This window comes from Rousettus aegyptiacus, unplaced genomic scaffold (assembly GCF_014176215.1).
Source record: "Rousettus aegyptiacus isolate mRouAeg1 unplaced genomic scaffold, mRouAeg1.p scaffold_m13_p_6, whole genome shotgun sequence".
Lineage (NCBI taxonomy): Eukaryota > Metazoa > Chordata > Mammalia > Chiroptera > Pteropodidae > Rousettus > Rousettus aegyptiacus.
In genome coordinates, this window is record NW_023416309.1 from 30,248,074 (window position 1) to 30,260,369 (window position 12,296).

Below are 12,296 nucleotides of genomic sequence, written 5' to 3' on the forward strand. Positions count from 1 at the left end.
AATCTTTTGTTGATTTAATTCTTCCCTGAAAACTTTTTAAACATTTTAGTTTACAGTCCTACCTAAGTAATACAGTGCCTGAAACTTAACATTTACCTAATGACTGGGGATGTTTTGGGATTTCAATTTCATCACTCTGGATTTTGTTCTCATTGCCCAACAGATGTACTGTAGGTCAGAGGTGGCCAGCCTAATGCCCACAGGGGCTGGGTAGGCAACATAAATAAGTTAAGCTGGTTGGTACAACAGGGACTGGTGTGGACTATGAAGACCTAGAGGCACTTGCACGATCTAAAGGCTGTAGCCTCTATGTTCTTGTAGCCTAATGTTACTTCATGGGAGTATAAGCCAGGGCTGCGAGATCTTCCAATTAAAAAAAGAAAAGAAAAGAAAAGAAATCCACGAATCAATGAATTTGTGAAATATTTATCCATTTAGAAAAATTTTTTGACTGTTGAAATATTTTAATTCATATGTTTCAATTCATTATGTTATAATAATATTGTACTCTATTTAACAAGTTAAACGTATGAAAATGTATGAAATAGAAACAGTAGGAAAAGACTAAACGTAGGTCAAGAACATGAACTTTTCCAAAACCAGGGGTCAAAGGAAGATGTGTTCCCTACAGGAGGAGGCAGGGTGGGAGACAGGAGCAGCATCGGATCGTGGTATGTGTTTGTCCTCATGTTTAGCCTGGGAAGGAGTGAGGTAAGCCCTCTGCCCTGCTCTGAGGTGAGGATTAAGTCTGGTCAGTGGAAGATGGCAGCTTGAGAGTAAAATGCCATCTGGTTACCTAAACCACCCCTGGTGGCCTCAGTTGGGTTTTGTCATAGAGACAATTAGGAGTGGAAATGTCAAAAATCAAATGTGTGGAGGAAAAGAGTAAACAGTTTCCTCCTTCCCCTCAAAAAAAAAAAAAAAATTCTTGGAATGCACACACATTCTTCTCTCAAACATAGAAAAGTCTCACTCTGCATGTGCTTAAAAGAAGATCGTCGTCAAAAAACTTTGTCTCTATGATAACATTCCCAGTGAGCACTCTGGCTGGCATCATCAGGGACTTGAGTGCTGCCTCCATCAGGGACTGCCAGGTGCTTGTGGAACTAGAAATCACAAAGCCAGACTCGAAGAACCATTCTTCTAGGCATTGCTTTTTGAAGTAAACTTTTTGTTCCTGGTGGAATTTTTCCATTTGCTTGCTAGAGCGGCGGAGCCTCACAGAAGGTGCCCCGGGGACCAAGACCAAGCTGCAGCCCGGCCTGGAGACCTCAGGCGAGCAGTGGCAGCAGCCAGACCAAGAACGGCCTCTCCCTCTGGTCAGCTCCCACTCCTGATCCCTCTTCTTTCCTCCTAGTCCCTAAAAATTCTTAAAGAAGTCAATGACATACAAATAAAGGAGGGGAACTATTACGAATTAAGAGACTTAAGACATTGCCAACAAATGTAAACTGCAAACTGTATTTTGATTCCATTCAAACAAAACAACTATAAAAGACTACTGGTACAAGCAGGGAAAACTGAACATAAACTGGGTTTTAGATCATATTAAGAGATTACTTTTAATTTTGTTGGTTGTAATAATAGAGTTATTATTTTTAAGGTTTTTATCTGATAGAGGTATATACTGAAATATTTATGAGTGAAACAGGATATCTGGCATTTGCTTTTAAATACTCTAGCAAAACACACAAAAAGGAGCCGAGGGATTAAACAGAATGGCAGAATATTGCTAATTACAGAAGGCTGAATAATAGTTATGTGCAGATTCATTAGATTAATCACTCTAAATTCATATGTATTTGAAAATTCCCATAAGTTTTTTTGTTCATATTGGTATCCATTTCAAAATTTTTAAACAGAGTTAGGCTAGATCACCAGTCTGTAGGCTGAATTCAGTCTTCAAGGTGTATATGTCGCCGTACAAAGGTACAGAAGTTTAGGCCTAAAGGTAGTTCTAAGGACACCTCCTAGAACTTACGTGCAAGGTTTCTATATATTCTTTAAAGTTTATATTTGTTTATTTTTGTGTGTGTATGTGTGTGTGTGGTTTATTTCTTCCTACTAAAACTCAAGTTTCAGGGTAAATTCTACTCAAGCCATATTTTCCAATTAGCTGAAGTCTGCTTTTTCATAGTTTTACTCAATTTAACTGGGAAGGAAAATGGGATGGTGGCCATAACAATTCTATGGCTCACCAACCAAAATTATTCTTTCTCATATGGCTGCATTCAGGCCTGCCAGACTGAGCCAGACTGCAACCTCTCCAGTACAATCAAAGGAAAATGATAGAACAATTCTATCAATGTTGACTCTCATTTAGAGCTTTTGAGGTGAAGGATTTTCTATGTAGGATCTCATTTTATTCTCACAAGAACCCTTTGAGTCAGATGCTATCATTATTCTCAACTGACAACTAAGAAAAAGAAGTCTCAGCAATGATGTAACCTAACCAAGGTCACACTGGTGTAAGTAAGAAGCAAGGCTATGAATTCAGATTCATCAGACCATTAAGCTGGTATTCTTCTCTGCTAATTATCTGTTATAGCATACTGGCTCTGTCCCTTCTGTTCATTCACTTTCAATACGCATTTAGTTAACTGACTCTGCTAGGTGCTAGGGACATAAAGATGAATGCAGCATCATCTTGCTCTTAAGAAGTACTTTGCAGGGGATGTGACATTTGAGCTGGATCTTAAAAGATGAGCAGGAACCTGGCAAAGGGATCGTTGAAGAAAAGTCATTCATAGCAAAGGCATGCAGATGAGATGGGCGCAGTATGTTCAGAGAAAGCATAGTCGTGGTGGCCAGAGCAGAATGCATAAAGGCGAGGAGAGATGGAGGCCGTCATGAATTTATTAGTAGCCAAGTGTGCAGTTGGCATTGCATTAAATCCCAAGGAACATAGAAAGGAATCAGCTGTGTTCTCTACCACCAAGGAACCACAATAATATCTATGGGAAAAGCAAATGCTAAGAATTTTGGTTTACTTATTAGACTACAAACTTGAATTCTCATTTATTTTATCGAGTTATTTTCATTTAAGCCTTAAAAAATAAACTTTTTCTCTATAAAAATGAAAAAATAAATATTCAAAAAAGTTATTTAAATTTCAGAGTAAGAAGATACTGTATTTATCCCTTTTGCTCTTTGAAATATGTGCTATTGAAATATCAGGCTTATCATAGCAACCAAAGTAGTATGGTAAAAGATGACTATAAAGATATGAAGAAAGGTGGTTATTTTAATTTAAGAAGACTATAATCAAAACTTATTTTATCTGATCAAAAATATTCATCAAAGCAAAGTTCAAACAAAAAGAAAGGTTTAGGTAATTTCAAAAGAAGTTAGAATACAGACATAAAAGGATGAAAATGTCCCTGTTAATAAATATTTTCAAATAATGATTATAACACTACTGGGATGTACAAGAGGAAGCTAGGCTTGATGTAAGTTAGCATGATATAATCAAGGTACTGAAGAAAGTCAAAGTTAGTTAAAATTTCTGGATATCTGTTTCCTAAGACTGAAAAATAATACATTCGACTATATTTTGTGAATCAATAAACTGCAAAATAATATCAAATATTATAATTATTTTCTATGTAATTGAGACACTTGGAGCAAAAGGTTTCTAGAGCCTTTCAATTCAGACATTATGTACCTCCTGCCCTGAAATAGAAAAAAAAATCCGAACACAAAAGTCGAGGTTCTGAAATAGTCTTAAATAATAACAAGCCCATTTCAGATTCCATTCTGTCAGACCTGGGCCACCATGTCCCACATGCAGAAAGGTGACTGACAAAGCAATTAAGTGGAGGCTGAAATCCAGCCACTGCTCAGCTCACTGACCTAGGCACCTTAGTCAGCCCAGGGAAGGGAGCACCTACGTGTGATTTGCACAAAGTTCCTATGTGTGGGCTTTCATCCTTTCCAACCTAAATGACCATCAATAGGGAAAGAGAATATGTGCATCCATTTGAAGGTAGTGTTTATGAAGATGCATATTAAATGGGAGCTCTCTGGGTAAATACAGTATAGGAAACTCTACTGGCTTAAATGATATCCCCCCAAAATTCACACCTACTAGAACCTCAGAATGTGACCTTATTTGGAAATAGTCTTTAGAAATGCAATCAAGGTAAAGAGCAAGTGAGATCATACTGGCTTATACTGGGCCGTAAATCCACTCTGGTGACCTCGTAACAAAGAGAAAGAAACAGAGAGACATGTGGAGACTTAGAGAAGTAGATGATGTAAAGATGGAGTCATAGATTGGAGTGATGTGTCTACAAACCAAGGATTACTGGCAACCGCCAGAAACTGGGACAGAGGCACGGAACAGTCTCTCCCTCAGAGCCTCCAGAAGAACTAACCCTACCAACACCTCGATTTTGGACTTCTGATTAATACAATGTTTATATTTATATATACAAATATATAGTGTGTGCATGTGTATTCAACACATGCATATTCAATTTATATGCTGTGGGCATGAAATAATTAAATGAGAAAACCCTGCCCTCTTGTGGCAGAGACTTGAGGGCTTTCAGATGTGCTTCTCTGTGTCTCAGTCCCATTAGCAGCGTAAAGCATGTGAGTAGCTCTGGCCAATAATATGCGTCCAGAAGGACCATCCAATTTTTATTTATTTGTATGAATGGTAAATTAGTCTTTAATATGTTAAGCTCCTGGGATTTCACATTGTCTGTTGTGGCACTTGGCTTTAAGCATCCTGACTAACACATTTCTATTTCACCTCCCTTATAGTCCTCCTCACCTGCCTCACTACAAACTGCATAGAGAAGGAGAGGAACAGGTGTTTCATTGGTTACTGAGCCCAGAATTTTACCCAAGGGGCAACCTAAATTTTAAAATAGCAGAAACAATAAATATACATCAGGCTGCTCAGTTAAAGACAATGAGCGATAGCCAGTGGAACCCATCAATAAACGTGATGGCGAGCATCCTGGAGACACTGTCTACCATCTCTTCTATGCAGAAGAGATGTACATTGTCGACTACTCCTTTTCTTATGTTCAAAAATTCTGGATGAAAACACTCCCCTTGATAATGTAATTGGAGAGATATCTAGTTTGGGTAGAGTCCCTTAAGTTACTATAATAAAAAATCTTTCATCCTAAATGGTATGATTAAGCCATAACAAAACTAAAAAAGGAAATTGCCAATAAGAGTATTTATTTTAATTTAGCTTGACTAGAAATAGAAGAAATTGAAAGGAAAACAATGGTGACTTGGCTTTTTTGGTTTATTACTTAGCAACAGTTATAAAGCATGATAATACCAAGACTGTCAAGAACTCTGCTCATATTTGGGTTGCAGGATTGTAAAACAGCAAAGCCCTTCCAGAGGGCCATTTAATAATATATGAGAAAAGCCTTAATAATAAGCATTCCTCTTTGATTCAGCAATCCCACTACTAGGAATTTAGCTTAAGGAAATCATTGGCAAACATATAAGATATCTCTTCAAGAATGCTTATTACAGTGTATTTTATGATGAAAAAAACTATAAACTAAATATCAAATGAGGGGTGGCTCCATAGTGTAGTGGTTAGCACATCTGCTTTACACGCAGAAGATCCTGGATTCAGGCCCCACGTTGAGCCACGGACCATACCCCAGGTGTGCCATGTGCCAGGGCTGCCAGGCCCTGAGGGGTGCCTGGCCCCAGGAGCACCAGGTCCCGGGTGCACCCCTCAAGCATGTGGTAGGAGATGCCCTACCTTCAGAGATCCAGTTCTTAAGGGGAAATGTCAACATCCATAGGTCAGGGGTGGAAGTGGGGGAGGGGGATTAAAAAGAGGGGAAAAAAGTCAAATGATTGCTGGTTAGTCAAACACATTATCATGCATATAATGCAATGCAGCAGTTTTTAAATGGTGATTTATAAAATGCTAAGTAGTATTGAAAGGTATTCATAAGGTGGTTCTAAATGAAAAAAAAAGTTACCAAATCATATATAATAAAGTCTCACTTTTTTAGAATAAAAAAAGAATAAATATGATTAGGAAAAGTTCTAAAAGGCTATGCAACAAAATGTTAATAGAAATATTATCCAAGTCCCAGGATTACCAAATGATTTAAAAAACAGTGGATATAACACTAAGAGTGAACTATGGACTTGGGGTGATGCCGATGTGTCAATGTAGGTTCATCACTTGTAACAAATGTACCATTCTGATATGGAATGTTGACAGTTGATGGTTGGGAGGGTGTACATGTTGGGGACCAAGGTGTATATGGGAAATCTCTACACTTTCTGCTTAATTTTGCTATGAACCTAAAATTGCTCTAAAAAATAAAGTCCACTTAAAAAAAAATTACAGCCCCAGCAGTGTCTGCCATCTCCTATTTATCAAATCAGTCCCAGGGCCAGGCAAGTTTGAAGGGCTAAAGAAATCATCTTCACCTCATAATGGGAACTGGCAAGGTCACTTTGTATGGAATATGTGAGGTAAGAGCTATTATTGTGGCCATCTTTGGAAACTACGAGCCATTTAAAGATTGTTTTTTAAACTTCTACCAATCCTAAAAAGGTAAGAGAGGGATAAAAAAGAAGCACTGAAAAAAAAAAATGAGACAAATAGCACCAAATGAAAAGATAGAGAAAAATCCATAGTATAATAATCACAATTCCTAAAATACACTAAACTTATTAATTAAAATACAAAAATTCTCAAAGTAGAAAACAGAATTATATGATATTGGTAAGAGACACCTCTAAAATATAAGAACAAAAAAAAGTTAAAAGAAAATGATAGTATTTGCATGACAAATTCTAGCCTGCAGAGAAATTCTTTAGCTATATTAACATGAGAGTACATAGACTTTGAGACAAAAACAGTCATTATTAGTTGAAGTCACCACAAAACACACACACACACACACACACCACACACACACACACACACACACACACACACACCACACGATAGTCTCAGTACATGGCGATAACATTGTTAATATTTTTCATAGTATTTTAAAGCTTCTAGTGCCTAGAGTGATAGAAAACAAATAAGTATCCATATTTACAGAATGACCTTTAAGTCATGCTTGTTTCTTTATGTTCCACATAGGGAAATAGGCAGAAGAAAACGTCCCTGAATTTAACCATGATTGACTTTGTAAAGTATAACTTTGAGTTCATTTTTCCCTCTGTCTACTTTCCTATATTTTTCAAATTTTCTATGGTGAGTACATATTAGTTTTATACTGGGGAAAAAACTTGGAAAAAAATAATAATCTTCTAAATCTCTTTGGGTTAAGAACTTCCAAGATACTCAACATTCAAGTAAGTCCAATGTCTTTTGCCAGTTTTGACAACTGATTTTTTAGGGCTTCGGTTTCTAAACTTGGGACAAATTAAATTAAAAGTATAATCTATTTCTGTTATCAGTCAGCTATCATCACCCTCGTCATCAAAGAGCCCCTTCACATTACCTGGGGATAGACAAGAAGTAGGATAAAAACTCACTATACAGCTGAGGCCCTTACTCTATTAGAGAGGAACACAGACAAGCTGGTAGAAAAGCTGTAGGAGGAAAATAGCAATCTTTATAACAAGATAGAAGGGATAGAACAGGAAAGAAATTAATGAAGGATATAGAAATAGAAAGCAGAGGACTACACAAACCAGAGTTGATACTAATGGAGGAGGCATTTATAAAGACAAAGATGAGATGAAGAAAAGAGAAGAGCTCAAAAATGGCTGGCGAAGAGCAGTTCACTGAGGTTTCCCTTTTTGCCATCTGAGTGGGGTTAACTAGAGAGAGGGGAGAATGCAGAGGGTAGAATAGAGAGCCACAGGCAATAGACGGACATAATTATAGAAGTTGAGTCATAGACTGTAGAGACGATTTACACAAATACACACACACACATCATGATTGAGTTCTGTAAGTCAATATCATTTGAATAAATTAATGTAATTTCATAAATTGGGTTTTTCTAAGTGTATACACAAATTATTCAAATAGGCTGAACAAATCACAGTTTCTGTTGTTTTTTTTGAATGTGACTTTAAAGAGCCCTCTTATATGACCTTTCTGCAAAATTAAAGGATTTGCAGTGTATGCAACAGAAGGCAATAGAACAATCATTCAAGCTCTGACAAATAGAAGCTATGTCACACCAACTACTAGAGGGCTAACAAGATAAAAAAATTAAAAAAATAAAGTCCATGCCTCTCCTGCAAACTCAAGGAAGAAAACTTGACAGAAGCAATCACATTATCAGAGGATTTACTCATCTATAGAATAGTTTCATGCACACAATTCTATTGCATTCAAGGCATCACTTACCCTAACCCTTCAAGAGCCCCCAACTCCCAGCCCCAGCTTAAAACACTTTAACGATCTTCCATTTCCCTTGGTATAAAGACAAAAATCTTTATCATGGTATCTAATTTCTACCTCTATCTTTACCTCACAACACTCTGCCCCAGTGTCCCCTGCATTCCACCCACATAGCCCTTCTATCAATTCTTCAAATGGTCCGCAGGACTTTTGTACATGCTTGTTGTCCATGTGTGTTAAAAGTTCTTTTCCACTCTCCATTTTGCCAGTTAATTCTTACCCTTCCTTCAGTTATCAGCTCCATATCACTTCTTCAGGGAAGACTTTCCCAGTCTCTCTGACCTGGTCAAATCTCTTTAAGATAGCTTTACGTACCTTCTTTTCTTAGCACTTAACCCAATTAAAATTATGCAGGTATTTGTATGACTATGTAAATACATTTTGTCTCCACCAGTAGATTGTAAGTTCTATAAGGGTAGCAGCCACATCTATTTTTGCTCATCAGAGTATCCTAGCTTAGTTCATGACTCATATATTCTGCAATATTGAATGAATGAATGAATGAAATGAAGATGTTATATCCACATTTGAGAAATATAGAAACTAAGTCACAAGGGAGTTTAAGGGATTTGCTCAAAGAGCACAGACATAGGTACTTAATTCCAAGGTATTTAATTCCTGAATTTAAAGCCAGTGAATGTAGTATTCTAAGGACTGGGAAGTGTTGCATGGCACATGGTAGGTTCCTAGTGCAGATTTGCTGAATGAAGAAATAGAAACAAAAATGAAAGTAAAAAGGAATAGATTATGAACTTCAATATGGTTTTCACTGTAAAGAAAATAGTCTTGGCTGTGACATTGGGCGCGTCACCTTTCTAGGCCTTAGCTGAAGTTTGAACTAGGTGACCTCTGTGTTTTGCAAATCTGCAATTCTGTGCTTCCAAATTCCTCTTACTTCAGTATTCTGCCTAACAATGGGCACCTGCATGTGGTGGCTGAATTACTTAGCAGCTCAGATTTAACTTTATGTTTTAGATCATTTTTAATGTATTCAAAGAGCAATTATCACTATGCTATAAGAGGTGACTGCAAGAGCAGTTACATCAAGGATAACATATGGTGGCTATAGAAACAATGGAAAGTTATTTCAGAGCATTAAGCACAGCAGATGGAAAACTGTTGTTATAACCTTGACAGTTGACCTTGGGACTTCTAAGTATACTATAAAGTTCTATAAGGGGAGCAAAGACTATCTGGGCAAAGGATACCATTTTTGAGTTATCTGTTGTCATTGTTAAATGATTCAAAAACTAATAAAAGGGAATCATAAATGGTTCAGCCAAGACAGAGATAGAAACTATCAGGGAAAAGCCATTTTCTTCTCCCACCAAATTTGGGATACTCCATCTAACTAGTCATAGATATATGCTATTACCCTGACTGTCTCCTAACCAAATACTCAACTAATATGCTCTACAATCTAAAGTTAGCTTACCTTTCCAGACTTATCTCTCACCCACTCCCTGAACTAGCCCATACTCTGGCCTCACAACTCACTGCTTTTCATGACTCCATGAGAACCTCCTTGGCCCCTTCAGGTTCAATTCAAATGTCTTTTTTTTTTCTTTCAAGCCTTTCAATGTTCCCAACTAGAATTCAGTGCTCCCTCCTCCAAGTTCCCATAGCATTTATTTATGCCCAGCTGACAGTACTGATTGCCATCAGATTTATGTTACTTGTCTATCTGTATATCCGCCTCCTGTCCCAATCATCCTATTACCATATAAGACCCTTGAAGGTAAGGACCATGCCTTATTCATCATAATATACCCCAAGCACATAGTTGCATGCGTGTCATTTAGAAAAGTCTATTGAGTTAAATGCTAGGTGGCAACTAATCACCAGATGAATTTATTTCAATAGAGGAATCAGTCCTATTATATCAACCCAGGTATAAAGATTTTAGTGTCCTCACTTAAAACCCAAACAAGAAATTTCAATGCTAAGAATTTCAAGTACTCTTTTATGCCATACTGGAGTTTTTGGAAGAGGTATATTTATCTACTTCTTGTATTTTAGCTAAAATTATTAAACTTTTTTCATGTCAGGCACAGACCCAGAGCTTTGTTTGCATTATCTCATTTAATCTTCAAATAACCCTAAGAGTTACTATTATTCTCATTTTCAAACAGAATAGTTGAAGTATTAGTAGATGAGCCATTTGACGGACACTCAAGCACTATCATACACTTCCTTAGGGCATCTCTGTGTCATTTGGGAGTCCATATAGCAAAGCGTCTTCACTATAACCCACCCAGTCAATTCCTGAGTCAGCCTGATTGCAGCAGCCTAAATCACGTATGAATGCAAATGCCTTCTTTTTCAAGAAAATGAAATCCATGTGTTTATGTATAAAAAAGTGCTAAAATCTGTGCCAAGCTATAATTTTATCTTATCTGCTTCCTTTAGGTGGTCTGCTTTCATCACTAAATAGCATTGTCCTATTTAGACTTAACTTAATCCTTTTAACAAAACACAGGTAAATAATCTTAAATCCATATTCGTTTGCCTGGTTGGTCAGACTGTTTTTTCATTTTACCAAGAGATAACTAACTTTCCACCATCATGTAAGTTGCACATATGAGATTCCAATATAGTCACAAGCACTAACATTTACTGAGTCTTTATATCATATGTCAGATGCTATGCAAAACTTCTTCACCCAGATCCCTCATTTATATAATCCTTTCATTAGCCTTAATTTATAGGTGAGGAACTAAGCACTAAGAAGCTGAGCACCTTGCCCTTGGGCCCACGGCTGTATCTCAGATGTGTCTGACTCCTGAGTCTGAACTCTAACAATTCAACTTATTCTCGGTCTCTCTTGACACCATTCTAGTCTTTTCCTCACCCCCTACTCTTGTAATTAAGGAAAGCTATCCAGACAGAATTTTTTTTTTAAGTAAATAGAGTACCTGATAACACCCATTTCATCTCCATTCAAATCTTCCATCTTCAAGACTACCATTTCCTTGTCTGTATCTGAAGAATACCTAGACACCAAAACAAACAAACAAAAAATTTAGTCAGTTTTATGTTAGCTCCTGGCCGCCATGTACGATGAACCACAGAAGCTGGTGCAGAAACAAAACCAAGCACGCCTCTCAAGAAGTGAGGCTCCAGGACATGCTGTAGTCCCAGGGACTGCATCCAGACCTCATTACTCTGCTAAAGAAATGGTGTGCGACTGTGATCAGAGTTAGGGGTGTGAGGTCAGCTAGCTGGAGATGAAATATATATATATTTATGTAATATATGCAACGTTATAGAACATGTATTTCTTACGAAAAGGATTTCTCTTTGAAATCTTTCCTCATATCAAATTATTACGGACTTCCTTAAAAATAGTAAGGAATATGCAAAATCAAGAACATTCATGACCTACAACTTAAAGTGTTCTCTTATGTCCTTTCAAGGGATGTCAGATTATATTTTCTAAAAATCAACTTTTCTGAGAGCTATTGAAAGATATACAGACAAATGTAAAATGTCAAGTGGTCAAGTTGAACTGAGATATTATTTTATTGCCATAGTAGCCAAGTACTTCTCTTCTGTTGCAAACCTGGCTTATCACTTAAAAAAAAAGAAAAGACAAATAATCATCTCCCTTAGTTGTTCCATTCAATGATTCTAGTTTTATTTCTTGTTCTACATTCCAGTTTTTTTGTATTCTTTTATCTTCTGTCTCTCTTACCACATTCTCCTGAACTAAGATGATTTCTTCTAAATAACGTAATAAAAAGAGCTATTTATTAATTTAACAAATATTTTTATGCACACTTTTACCTCTATTTTACAGATGGATAAATGGAGGCAATAAATTAAGATAAGTAAATGTCTTATCAACATACATATCTTAAAGGTCACACAACTAAGGAGTGATAAAGCTAACATGTCAGATTCCAAAGTCTGGAGTCCT

The 12,296-nt window shown here is 36.8% G+C and overlaps 1 protein-coding gene across 10 annotated transcripts in view; it reads right to left on the bottom strand.

The window, feature by feature from the left end:
• The window catches only part of ASAH2 (N-acylsphingosine amidohydrolase 2), a 95,711-nt gene that overhangs the window by 39,116 nt on the left and 44,299 nt on the right, over positions 1-12,296 (bottom strand). For all 10 annotated transcript variants that reach the window (XM_016154366.2, XM_036222080.1, XM_036222078.1 and 7 more), the window contains one exon: positions 11,293-11,370. In XM_016154366.2, the coding sequence (XP_016009852.2) occupies positions 11,293-11,370 (78 nt within the window). The remainder of the gene's footprint in view (positions 1-11,292; positions 11,371-12,296) is intronic.